This window comes from Chiloscyllium plagiosum, unplaced genomic scaffold (genome assembly GCF_037043375.1).
Source record: "Chiloscyllium plagiosum isolate Xiang-an unplaced genomic scaffold, Cpla_swu_hap1 HiC_scaffold_21, whole genome shotgun sequence".
Taxonomy (NCBI): Eukaryota; Metazoa; Chordata; class Chondrichthyes; order Orectolobiformes; family Hemiscylliidae; genus Chiloscyllium; species Chiloscyllium plagiosum.
Window position 1 is genome coordinate 45114185 of NW_028270159.1, and position 13778 is coordinate 45127962.

Below are 13778 nucleotides of genomic sequence, written 5' to 3' on the forward strand. Positions count from 1 at the left end.
TTTACTATGCTACTTTTAAAAGACTTCCACTTTCCAAATGTAGACTTACTAGCAAGTAGCTGCTCCCAGTCTATATTTGCCAGATTCTATCTAAGAATATTGAAATTGGCCTTCCCCAAACTTAGACACTTCGCTTTTTCACTACCTGTATCCCTTTCCATAGTGACATTGAAACTTAAGAGTTATGGTCACTATCCCAAACATGTTCACCCATTACACTGCAATCACTTTACCAACCTCATTGCCCAGCATTAAGTCTAGCATTGCCCTGTCTCTAGCAAGACTATCTACGTACAGACAAAAAAGCTCTCCTGGATGTACTTCAAAAATTCCATCCTGTCTTTTTTTTTGTAAATATATTTATTGGAAAGAAAAAACGTTTTTGAGGCTTCTTTTACAAAATTAATACAAAATAGTGTAACCACTTTACAGTATAATTACAGCATTAATATACAATTTAAAAAAAAACTAATCTACTCCGCAAACTACCAAAACATGAAATAAGATATAAGAAAGAAAACTCTATATCTTAAAAAAAGACCACAATATAGTACATAACAACAAAAAAAGAGAAAAAAGGTAAATAAATCAATTAATAAGCATTCAAATTAAAATTATATCAAGTCATAACAAACCCCGTATTTGTATGAGATTCTTCCTGCCAGAGGCTCCCGAACCAACAAACATCATCCTCACGGCTAGACAAAGGCCCTAGACAGTATGGCTGATACATCTGCATCGGTGTAGTTCAAAAAAGGCCGCCATGTTCTATAAAATAATTCTGTTTTTTGGTGCACCATATTCGTAAGGAAGCCCAGGGGAATATGTTCCATAACTATCCTATGCCAATTCGAAAGTCCTGGGGCACTTTATGATACCCAACTTATTAAGAAGTTTTTCCTCGCACAAAAGGAGAGTAAATAGTTTCCTCCCGTATGCATCTAGAGAAGGAAGATTTGAAAAGCCCAAAAGGAGAGACACTGGGTCCAACCCAATCTCTGTTCCCAGAATCTTTGTCAAGACATTCGCTACACTGTCCCAATATCTACGAATCTTATGGCATGTCCACAAACAATGAGTGAGTGGACCAATTCTATTTTATATTTAGGGCACATTGGGGACACTCCTGCCTTAAACTTTGCAAGCCGCTCTGGTGCTACATGAGCCCTATGAAATATTTTCAATTGAATAGCTCGAGTCCTATTAATTCTATCCTGTCTAATCCGTTCACTCTAAGGTGATCTCAGTACATATTTGCAATCACTACACATACAATTGGATTCTCTGACAGAGAATCACTATGAAACATCCACAGAAATAAGTTAAGAATCCCATAATCATGCCCAGCCTGCCTCAGTGAAAGGCTGATCCACAATTGCTTGAAAACCTTCACATATCTTGACCACTACAGGTCCACAATTGTTTTCAAAGCCATCAGCAACTCTTCAAATTGCTCTTAAGACAATTTCATGTTGTTAACTTCAACCAGGCAATGCACTTTAGTATAAGGAAGCCCAGCTCCCTTGCTGTGCTGGTACAATGGACTCCATAAATGGGATAAGGGCTCTTTGATCATGTGGAGGCCGCACAATGTAGGTTGGCTGGACGCATTGGTCAGGATCTCCTCTCTCACCCCATTCCCCCACTCACTGAGTGTAGAAGTGAATGAGCCAGTGCTATGCAGTTACATACAAAGAAGAATGTCAAAAAGTCACACAGTGGAAGTCCTTCAATTGCTCAACTTTATCTAAACTTGGGTGCATAATGAACAGTTGTGAGGAAAATAATCATTTCACCTTAGAGCAGCCGTCAATATTGGTGCAACAGTGAACATTGACAAGCTGTGAACACTAAAGCTTTTCTTTGGAAACCACAAAGAGAAAAGTGATGTCTAGTCCCACTCTTCTTTTTGGCCCCTGACATTATCAGGACCCTCAAACAGACATGATATAATCTCATCAAATGATAGTCAGGCTCCCTCTAGACTGTGACACTGAATTAATAAAGAGCAGTTCCAAATGATGGTGATGAGAGAATCATTCGCTTCCCTGGGTAAATCTGCCAACACTCCAGGTCTGGTCTGGAGTCTTCAAGAATCTTCAGTGCATTACCCCAAATAAGCCCACATACAAATTATAAAAACATAAAATATATATTTCTTCTAATGTTTGAATTACTGTTTATTAGATATAAAATAGTGAACTTGGTGAATGAAGGTTTATTTTCACCCAAGAGTCAATATCATTCAATCAAATAACCAGGAATATGTTTGTTTTCCCAATGAAATGACAAATATGGATCTGCTGGATGCCCAAAGACAGAAACCTGGGTTAATATTGTGAATGTTCCAGCAACCTGTGCAAAGACAGCTGACAAACCTCTCTGTGGGCCTACATAAAGGAATGACTGGCAAATCGATTAAAGCTTCCTCTGAAACCCAATACAAAGTTATTCACAACAATAAAAATGGTTCCCATCTCCTGCTTCAGATGTGCCCTCGGGGGACCCACTGCAAAACCTGCAGCAGGGAGCCAATTTCAAAAAGATAATCCTCTTAGACCCACATACTGCTATTATAGGAGAGATAATCTGCTTTGGCTTTCCTGTTCTGAAGCAAGTCCTGCTGCAAATCAAAGTGATTCCAGCCTCTGAATTGGGACAAATACACACCTCCATCTTCACTGTGTAGAACACAAAGGGGAAAAAAAAAACTATGGGGATTGGGAAGGTGAGAAGGAATAATGATTCAAAAGAAGGAGGAATGCTGACAGTGCAATGGTGGGGAGGAGGAGAGATGAAAATAAGAGAGATTTTGGAAGAGGCAATGTTGGAGAGAAGCATGTGAACGGTATTAAAGGCAAAAGGGAAGGTTTGAAATGCAACAAAGCAAAGGAAAAGATTAAGGGATGTGGGGTAAGAAGGAGGAGAAGTGTGAAATCTGGGAGCATCACTTTCGGGCAGGGGTTAAGATCAGCACTAAGAGGAGGAGGGAAATTCAGTGGAAATGTGGACACCTTGAACTGAAGGTGGTGGACGATGCGAGCAATGCAGAAATGAAGGGGGACATTTGAATGGGGCGGTATTTGCAGAGTACAATCTCAAACTGGGATGGAGGGAGAGATTAGTGCAAGATTCCAACACTTCAAAGGTGGGGAGATAGGTGGGAAATGTTTCCATGAGAGGATGGGAGAGTGTATGAAATATAGCGTCTATGTTAACTCATGTTCCTTTGAATTGTAAGCAGAGCTGGCAAGGCCAGCATTTTTTTAAATCAATCCCCAATTTCCTTTAAGAAGCTGGTAGACAACCATCTCCTTGAACTACTATTGTCAATTCCGGGAGTTCCAGGATTCACTGAAGAAGCGACGGTATTGTTCCCAAGTTGAAAAGATGCAGTGGGAGGGGAATTTGCTGTTGCTCCTGCAAGTACCTGCTGCCTTGCAAAACGCTTGCAACTCATTCTGCAAACAGAAACTGATGCTCATTTCAAGACTGAGAGTGCAGTGCACTGTCGGAAAACCTGGGTGCTTGCATCAACAATTGCTCATCACACTTTTCCACATCAGATTCACATGAAGTATGACCTACGCATCTAAACCTGCCACAACACAACTGACCTTGAACAGATGCGAGCTAGCTTTTAATTAGCACAAACTCATAACGACATTGGTCTTCCATTTATGTCTGAAGCCAATGAAGAACAAGGGAAATACTGGCTGCACAAGAAATCATTAAGAGCAGGCAGTACAAAATTGGCACATTGGCTGGATTAAATTCAAAGGGCTAAGAGCAATTATATATTGTAATTCCCAACGGCCGTTTGGTGGTGGAATAACCATAATCACCAGGCTTTTGGGATTACCATGTCTATCTACATTGGTATCAACTAATAGCAATCACAATGACATTGCTAGTTTGATGAATAGAACCAATCAAGTTAATACATTGGGGAAGGATTGCCCTTCAATATTGTACCATGATTATTGTACTTGTGGCTATCCATGCAAAAATTTACCTTTGAAGCCTCAAACATTCCTCGCAAAAAGGGCCAAATTACATGTCATTTATAAAAATGAATCTCAAGTTTGGGTGTGGGTGATCACCATTCTGAAATACCACTGGCATCTGACACAGTGAGTGAATGTGTATGGAATTCCTGAACCTTTGTAACACAGCCCGGATTGTGTACCTGATCCCTTGTGCCAACTTATAAGGTAAGTAAAATATGTATCTATATAGTGAAAACCTGAGGGTGTTGACTAACGTGAGTACAGAAAGCCATGACTGAAAGGAGTCAAGTTATACACCAAACAAATGACTTTTGGTATCAGCAAAAAAAGTGTCCTTTTATATACGCCAAGATGATTCACGTTGCATTTTATAGTATGTAAATCTTATCCACAAAATCAGAGAAAAATGTGTTTTCTCTGCCAAGCAAAGAATCCTGCTCAAGAGTCAGTGAGATCACAACTGAAGGAAATACCCTAAGATCCACACACCTTTGACAATAGGAAGAAAACAGGTTCATCTTGGAGAAACTGTCATCAAAGTTCAGAACATAATAAGCAATTAATCCCATTTCCATAAAAAAACTCAGAAAAGTAATATAATGGTTCCAGTATTCACTGCTCTAACTCTAATCCTGATCCCAATCAGAACATGTTACCAAACTTCACTATGTTGCTACTAATTATTGCTGTTGGACAATTGTTTTCATAGACTTAATCCACAAGGTGGCAGGCAATTCTGATCACCTTTCTTCTCAGTGTTAGCCATCACTTGGTACCTCATGTCCTGGTCAATATTTACAAATACACTAATACAAAAGATTATTTGATTGTCAATGTTGTTGGTGGGCTCTGCTCTCTGCCAATTGACTGCCAGGTTACCCACATTTTACTTGCCTCTACATATTGACAAGTATTCAACTGTTGTAAAAGTACAGGTAAACTTCTCCATAGTCCTAGCTGACCGCAGGGTTGCTCTCTCATTAAAGCACCACAACTGATAGCGCTTCAGCCAGAGGGTCACCAAGCCTCAGGCACTGGAAGAAGTTGAGACGGAGAGTCTTTTATGGTAACCTCAGCCAGTGTGGGAATTGAACCCATACTGTTGGCATGAAACTGCATTACAAATGAACTTGGAAACATGTTAAAGTTGTATAAATTGATAATACAAATGTAGGTCTTTATCTGCAATGAATTGTCTACACTACAATACAAAATCAGTAAAATGTTGAAAGCTGATGTATTCTAGACCCTTAGAAATGGGTCGCTTGGAGATCTGTCTCCCCTTGACCTTTAATGTGTTGCGATGTAGTTAGATTTGGTTAAAAGAAATAATTCCTAGGAATACTGTAAGTACTAACTCGCGATACAGCAATTTACAGGAATGGTGTTTCTCACACACGAGATGTCACATAGTGGTAATCCTCCACTCAGACCTCCTCAAGGTAGTTACATCTGTAAGGTTAAGTTCAGGGAGCACATCAGCTGATCAAACAATGCTGTGGCCCAAGCACATGGGTTGAAGGACTGAAGGTGGAGTAATTAATTCCTCCTTTGAGGAAATGGTTGTGATTGGTGAGTTACAGAGCCATAAAGATGTACATCACGGAAACAGACCCTTTGGTCCAACTTGTCCATGCTGATCAGATATCCTAACCTAATCTAGCCCCATTTGCCAACATTTGGCCCATATCTCTCTAAACCTCTCTCATTCATATGCCCATCTAGATGCCTTTTAAATGTTGTAATTGTACCAGCCTCCACCACTTCCTCATGCCATACATGCACCACCCTCTGCATGAAAAAGTTGCCTCTTAGGTCCCTTGTATATCTTTCCCCTCTCGCCCTAAACAAATAACTTGTATTTAAATAGTGCCTGACAATGGAGTTAAAATTTCCCATGACTCTTACAAGGATGTTGACAGGACAATGTAATCTTAAGTTATGTAATGAAATATAAGTGCAAACACTTATAAGCTTGGTCAAAAAGGTTTTAAAAACCATCTCAAAGGAGAAAGGGTAATTACAGAAATGGAGAGGTTTTAGAAAGAAATTTCAAAGCTTAGGATAAAAGGCACTAGTCAGGTAATAGCTGGAGTACTGTGAACAGTTTTTGTCTCTATCCTATACAAAGATACAGTGGCATTGGAGGCAGTCCACAGAAGACTGATACCAGATATAGAGGACAGACTTATGAGGAAGGTTTGAGCAGATGTGGCATATACTCATTAGAGTTTAGAAGAATGAGAGACCACCTGAAACATACAAGATTCTTAGAGACTCGAGAGGGTAGTTGGAAAAGCTTGTTAACCCTTGTGGGAGAATCTCAGGTGAGGGATCATAATCTCAGAATAAGGATCCCACATGTAAGACAGAGATGATGAGGAATTTCTCTTCTCAGCAGTTTGTGAATCTGCGGAATTATTTACCGCAGAGGGCTGGTAAGGTTGGATCACTGAGTGCATTCAACGCTGGAGATAAACAGATTTTTAAATGGTAATGGAATCAAGGGCTGTGGGGGAAAGATAGAGCAGACGCGATGGGCTGAAAGGCCAGTTTCCGCTTCCCATATCTTATATTGCTGAAGATATGTCCACCAATGGCGTACAAAATGAAACCATGAATTGATAGAATTGGGAGAGAACTGGGAGAGTACAGTTTTCTCAGAAGGTTGTGGGACTAGTGATAGGGAAAGACCATGAAAGAATTCAAAATGATCAATGAAACTTTTTCAATTGAGGTGGTGCATAACTGAGTGGTAATGAAGGTCAGCAGAGATGATGGATGAAGGGAGGAATTTAGGAAGTTAGGATGAGTTAGCGGGGAGTCAGTGCATAGTGATAATGTCACTGGATTAATAATTCAAAGGCTCAGGCTAAGGTTCTGGGAGTAGACAGATGATGAAATTTGAATTCAATAGAAATCTGGAATGGTGATTAAATAACCACCATCAATTATGATAAAAACCCATCTGGATCACTGAAGCCCTTTAGGGAAGGAAATCTGCCATCATTACCTGGTGTGGCCTGCATATGACTCCAGACCCATAGCAATGTGGGTGAATCTTAACTGCCATCTGGATAATTAGGGACAGGCAATAAATGTTGGCCCAAATAATAAGGTCCACGTTCCATGAGCTAATACAAAATGGCAGAAAAGTTTTGAATGACCTCAATTTTAAGGCCAGTTGGAAATGGGATGCCAGCAAGGAATGCCAGAGTAATCAAGTCTAGAAGAAACAAAGTAGTGGAGGTTTCAGCAGCGAAGACGCTGAGATATATCTGTCACAAAAGGTGAAAATAAGTAGTATTAGTTGTGGCAGGAATGTAAGCTCATCTTGCAGTCATAAACAACATTAAACTTCTACCTACAACACGTGGAGACTGCAGCAGTTCAAAAAGGCAGCAGTGTTGGCCAGCAGTGATGCCGATGCTTCATGGGTGAAGAAAAAAAGTTGCAAACAAGCCAGTTCAGTCTCAGATAATTGCTAGTTAGAGGAACAGAGTTCATGATGAGGGAACAGACTTGTGACCAGGCATGAGACACAGGTCTTCAGGCTACCCAGTACTCAATCAGAAGAAATATCTGCTCATCGAGTACTGACTTTGGAGAAAAAGTGTGACAACTTTAAGTCATGAGCACTTTTATAGCTTTTGGAAAGATAAAAGGTCTATGTGTCTGAACAATTCCACAGAATTTGATGAAATGGGGCCTCACTTCCAAAGCTAGCATCCTTCAGGAACAAAGTTAATACAGGTGGCTATTTTTAATATTGCAAGGAGTGAAAGATCATCACTACTCCCTGAAAAATTGGTCTTATATTCATCAATGCATAATAATGTGATGGCTCACAATTCGCCTCTTGAAAGTAGAGTACTTATTTGGACTGCTCATGGGGCCATGCAAGATCACAGTACCCAGTACATACAATGAAGAGTCTTAGTGATTATAATAATTGAGCACAATTGGATATTTTGTAGTAAAGGAGTACGCCTGACGCTTGTAAACAACCCAAGACACTTAAGTCATTGAGCCCAGATGAAAATGGAGGAATTCATTCAAAACATGAGCAAGCTAGTGTTTCAATCTCTCAATTGATTTGCAGGATCTTTCTAAGACAGCGTTGATGATATTGTGGTAGGATTTTCATATTCATCAACAAGTTGACAATATTCCCACAACAGAAAAGTATCAGGAGAGCACTACTTTTCTTTATTCATCAATGGTGAGGTTAATATTTGTTGCTCATCACTGTTGATGTCAGGGTCCTGAACCAGTGGTGTGCTTTGGGGATTTGAATCCTTGTATGAACCCTTAGCCATCAAAACTCCCTCTGTTCCTGTGAGCAGACAAATTGGGAGCAGACATAGGCCATTCAGCCCTTCAAGCATCCTCCACCCTTCAATAAGATCATGGATGAACTGTTTGTATTTTCAATTGCACATTCCCAGCTGTCCCCAATAACTTTGCATTCCTTTGCCTGAGAAAAGTCTACCTGCCTGTCTTAACAATACTCAAATACCCTGCTTTAAAATAGTCAAAAACTCTGCCTCCACCACTTTCTGAGGTAGACAGTTCCAAAGTTGCACAACCCTCAAAGAAAATAATTTCTCTTTATCTCTATATTAAAAGGGCAATCCCTAATTTGTAAGCACTGTTCCTAACTCTGGACCCTCCCATTAAGAGAAAAACTCATTTCCACATCTACCTTGTACAGTTCAATGATGTCACCTCAGCCCTCTAAACTCTAGTGGAAACAGGGTCACTCTGTCCAACCATTCTTTACTCACCCCATCTGACACTTTTGATCATCTGCAGGGACTTATTATTCAGCCTTCTGACACTCCACTCACACCATTTGTATGATCTTTTGATCTCGCTGCCTATAAATTCTATGCCTGTGTGCTTCGCTTCACTTCACCTGAAGGAGCAGCAGGTGATTTCAAATAAACCTGCTCGACTATAATCTGGTGTCGTGTGTTTCTGACCTTGTCCACCCCAGTCTAACACTGGTACCTCCACACCATGGCAACCACTCTTCAATAGACAACCAGGTTAAAGTTTAGTAAACCTCCTCTGAACTATCACCAATGTATTTACATCCTTCCTGAAATGAGGCGACCAAAACTGCATTCAGAATTCAAGGTGTGGTTCTACCAATATAATTAAAGCATAGCATGCTCACTTTTATGTTCAATTCCTTTTATAATAAAGGCTGGCATTCCATTAGCCTTAATTAGTTGCTGTATCCGTGTAACATTTGTGACTCATGCACTCACCTAGGTGCCTCTGCACATCAGAGTTCTCTATTTAATTAACACTTTTTTTTTCATTCTTCAAACCTAAGTGAACAGCTTCACATTTATCCATATGAATCTCCATCTGGGAAATTGTTATCCAATCACAGAATCTACTTAAATCCACCTGCATTCTCCTCAGGTCCTCTGCACAACATAACTTTCTTCCTAACTTAATGCCACCTGCAAGCATCACTGCTCAGCCATCCCTCATCTCATTTGAGTCATTAAAATCAATTGTAAATAGCTGAGACCCCAGCACAGACTTTTGTGGAACTCCATTTATGATATCCTGCCAACAGAAAAGCAATCATTTATGCCTACACACGGTTTTCTGCCATCCAGTCTATCTCCTACTCATGCCTGTATGCGAGCTAACTACACCTGAGTGAGCTCATATTTGCATAATAACCCTTTAGGTGGCAACTTTTCAAATGTCTTCTGGAAATCCAAGTACAGTGTGACTACAGGCTCCCCTTTACACACAGTGCATGTTACTCTCTCAAGGAATCCCATTAAATTGGTGAAACGTGATTTCATTTTGACAAAAGCATTGTTTCCATGTTACATAAATACAATAAATCAGACAGGAAAGAGGTTTCTTACTGAAACAAGGACAAACACACACACTGCATTCTGAGGTAATGAAGGGTTGGGGTTGCCGAGGGGAGGGGTAGGGAGGAAATACTCAGTACTCCCAAAGCGAAGCAAACCTCAATAATCTCTCAGTGGTACTGATCAACAGGATGAAGTATTCAGTCATCAAAAAAACCACCTGGCTTACGGAAAGTGGTTGATGAATGGCTTTGTAATTACAGCAATAACTTGTTGCATTACATGATTTATCATTGAGCTGATCCCGGCACTTTTACTGTCTCCCGAGCTTTCTATAATCATGAGATACACACTGCAGAGGCTAAGTGTGGGAGAAGTTGTGATGTCACAAGTCACTTACTTCCCATCTATAACCAATGTACAAAAAAGACAAAAGACCTCCTCCCCCCCCCAACCCCGCACCCCCGCTTTCAGAGAGTTGTAACCCAAAACAAGCTTTCAGTACAGCTCCCAATAACAGCCTCAGAAAGGACAATTCCATTTGTAAGTTAACTCTGAAAAGTAATCGTTGACTTTCAACACACAAAAACGTAAACATTGAGCCATTTTTCTGTTAGTTTACCTCCATTTCTCTAACCAGTGCCTCTGGGTTATAGCCATCTGTGGAGTTACTGGATCCTGCCAGGCCAAGTGCCTGGGCCAACAACTGGACCAGTGTCTGTCTGTGTGCCACTCTCTCTGGGTCACTCAGCGCCTTATGAATCAGTCCTCCTTCAAGCTTCCTCCAGCCTCCGAGGAGATGCTCCTGAAACACAAACCTTTGTCTCAATAAATTCAGCACGCATCCTTTTGGGTCTCATTTCCTCAACAACATATTCTGCACATTTTGGAAATAAAGCAAACTTTGAGAAAAACTGCCGAATACTCAGCATTATTCATCATTCTGACTCCTGGATGGGAACACATTTTATCAGTGCAACAGATGCCGAACACATGCACCATTTGGACCAGAGGTATCCTTTCTACACTTAGGAGATAGAAGTAGAGTCTTCAACATTAGGAGTTAAACCAGTGCAAATATGAATGGCCAAATAGTCACTTTCTTTGCAACACAGTGGCACCAAGATCAGGAAAATGTTAAATATCAAGGTTAAACTCTCCCCTCTATATCAAGAGGGTGCCTTCATCACTTTCTCTTCATTGACATTTTTTTAATGTTTATGAAACAATTGCATGAATATCTTTCCATTACCTACACTGACCACTCCTGTGTTCTCTCTGAAGAAAAATATCACTCATCATTACTTAGTGTTGATTTATTGTAAGTACATTTCTGATCCTACATTCTACGAAGACAGGTACTTTCTCAGAGGGCTCAAGAGGACATTTGCCCCTCCAAAGTAGCTGTTTAAGTATGTGTTTGATCGTCCTTGCACAGCTATTACTAAGGGAGCAAGAAAGGCAAAAGCAATGTTAAATTCTGTAAATCCTTTCCAGCCTTCTCTATTATTTCAATATGGTTCCACACTCTATAAACAGACAATGTCTTAGCTGCAACATATATCAGAATGAAGCTGATGGTGTGAAACCAGTAAATTGCAAATGACAGAAAAACAATCCTCAAGAAATCATCAATATACAAGTCATTGGAATGTTGATCTGCTATGTTTACATTATGCTAATTTCTCATTTGTCAGTTAAGCTTCATCAGCAACAGTGACACTAATTATACAAAATCAATAACACGTTTCTTGATGACTGGTTTAAACATAGTGAATAGAACAGAGATTCAAAAGCTGAGACTGGAAGTTTCAGTCTGGAAAACATGTTGAGCAATTACAATCCAGACAAACTCTGCCTCACTGTAATCAGGCAACATTCCAACATTGCTCTATTCCTGATGAAGGGCTTTTGCCCGAAACGTCGATTTTCCTGCTCCTCGGATGCTGCCTGACCTGCTGTGCTTTTCCAGCACCACTCTAATGTACAACATTCTGGCAGCCATGTTGGATTCTTGCAAAATAATTCATTCTTTATGAGCCCGATAACAACATGCACACAGAAAGAAAGCAGTTACATCACCATGGACATCCAGTTATAATGTTAATGTTAACCTCCATTAGAAAATGAGTGAGTTTGGATTTAGTAGGAAATAAGCATGGAAGAAAAGTGAAACAGACAAGAATGAGGGGCTGGAGGGGTGCAGGGTGGAGATCAATCTGATAGATAACTGATTAAACTTTTTAACGAGGCTGTCTGCCTTCATTTTAACATGGAATCTCTGGTCAACCCATGTTAGCCAGATTCCCTCTCACCAACTTGAGAAACCTGTCGGTTAAAAGCCACAAGAAAGGCTATCCCCTTCGGATAAATATCTTTAAGGCACTGCTCAAGATCAGGAGAACAGTGAGTGCTTCCTCTAAGTCCAGGAAACTAATCCTATAATGAGACCACAGCCCCACATCCTCACCTCCTGTATCCCTCTGCACTGTTCCCACCCATTCCCAGAATGACCAGGCACTCCCCTTCATTATCTATTTGCACTCAGTCCCAATCTACCCTACAATCTCCAGCTCTCCCCTGACCATTTGCCACATTGTCTGAACCCATTAAATACCCGGCCTGACCACCTCCCCCAAAAATCCAATAAACCTACCCACAGCTACGTTCGAGTCCTTTTCCCAAGCCTTCCTCACCCAAAGGACGGACTGACTGGACTGCAAGCTGCCAATCCTACTTTAGAAAATTGGCACAAACATCTTGAGAGGGGAAAGGGGCAACTTTTTCATGCAGAGGGTGGTACAGGTATGGAATGAGCTGCCAGAAGAAGTGGTGGAGGCTGGTACAATTCAGGGAAACCCTCTATAACCTTCCTAACTACCATCACCACCACTCCTCTGACATATCAGGCCAAATGTTTTCATATAAAAGGTAAATAATGCCCAAATCAAAAATAATGCAAAAAAAAAACCACAATACAGTGTATGGCACAATTTGAAAACAATAACATAAAATGCTATAAATACTTTATAGGTGTATCCATGGAGAGGGAAATAGAGTTAATGTTTCACGTTTACAAACTTTCAGCAGAACAGGAAGATTACAAGTTCACAGCAGCGAGTACACCAATAGGAAGCCTCACCTCGAATAACTGCACACACATCCTCCTCTGTCTCCCAATCTCTATACTTGCTTCAATGTCAATCATCGCTGACATCTTCCAATTCTACTGAAAGGCCATTGACTGGAAACATCAACTGTGTTTTTCACAATGCAAGTAAAATAACTCACCTTCTTACGTCTGGGGATTAAGTTTGAAAAGGCCGATAGTAACTCATCAGACAGGAGTTGTCATGAGAATTAAGCAGAACTTACAAAGACCTGACAGAATCACAACGTGCGATATGACCTCCATCTATACTACACGGTGTGACATAGATTGAAGCCAGTCATAGATTCATCGAGATGTACAGCATGGAAACAGACCCTTCGGCCCAACCCGTCTATGCCAACCAGATATCCCAAACTAATCTCGTCCCACCTGCCAGCACCCAGCCCATATCCCTCCAAATCCTTCCTATTCATATACCCATCCAAATGCCTCTTAAATGTTGTAATTGTACCAGCCTCCACCACTTCCTCTGGCAGCTCATTCCATACCTGTACTACCCTCTGCATGAAAAAGTTGCCCCTTGGGTCTCTTTTATATCTTTCCCCTCTCACCCTAAACCTATGCCCTCTAGTTCTGGACTCCATGACCCCAGGGAAAAAACTTTGCCTATTTATCCTATCCATGCCCCTCAATTTTGTAAACCTCTATAAGGTCACCTCTCAGCCTCCAATGCTCCAGGTAAAACAGCCCCAGCCTGTTCAGCCTCTCCCTATAGTTCAAATCCTCCAACCCTGGAAACATCTTTGT

At 40.7% G+C, this 13778-nt stretch overlaps 1 protein-coding gene across 4 annotated transcripts in view; it reads right to left on the minus strand.

Annotated features, from left to right (window-relative positions):
* abca2 (ATP binding cassette subfamily A member 2) overlaps positions 1 to 13778 on the minus strand; it is a 559549-nt gene that overhangs the window by 284304 nt on the left and 261467 nt on the right. For all 4 annotated transcript variants that reach the window (XM_087998533.1, XM_087998535.1, XM_087998534.1 and 1 more), the window contains exon 7: positions 10482 to 10664. In XM_087998533.1, coding sequence (XP_087854659.1) covers positions 10482 to 10664 — 183 coding nt within the window. The remainder of the gene's footprint in view (positions 1 to 10481; positions 10665 to 13778) is intronic.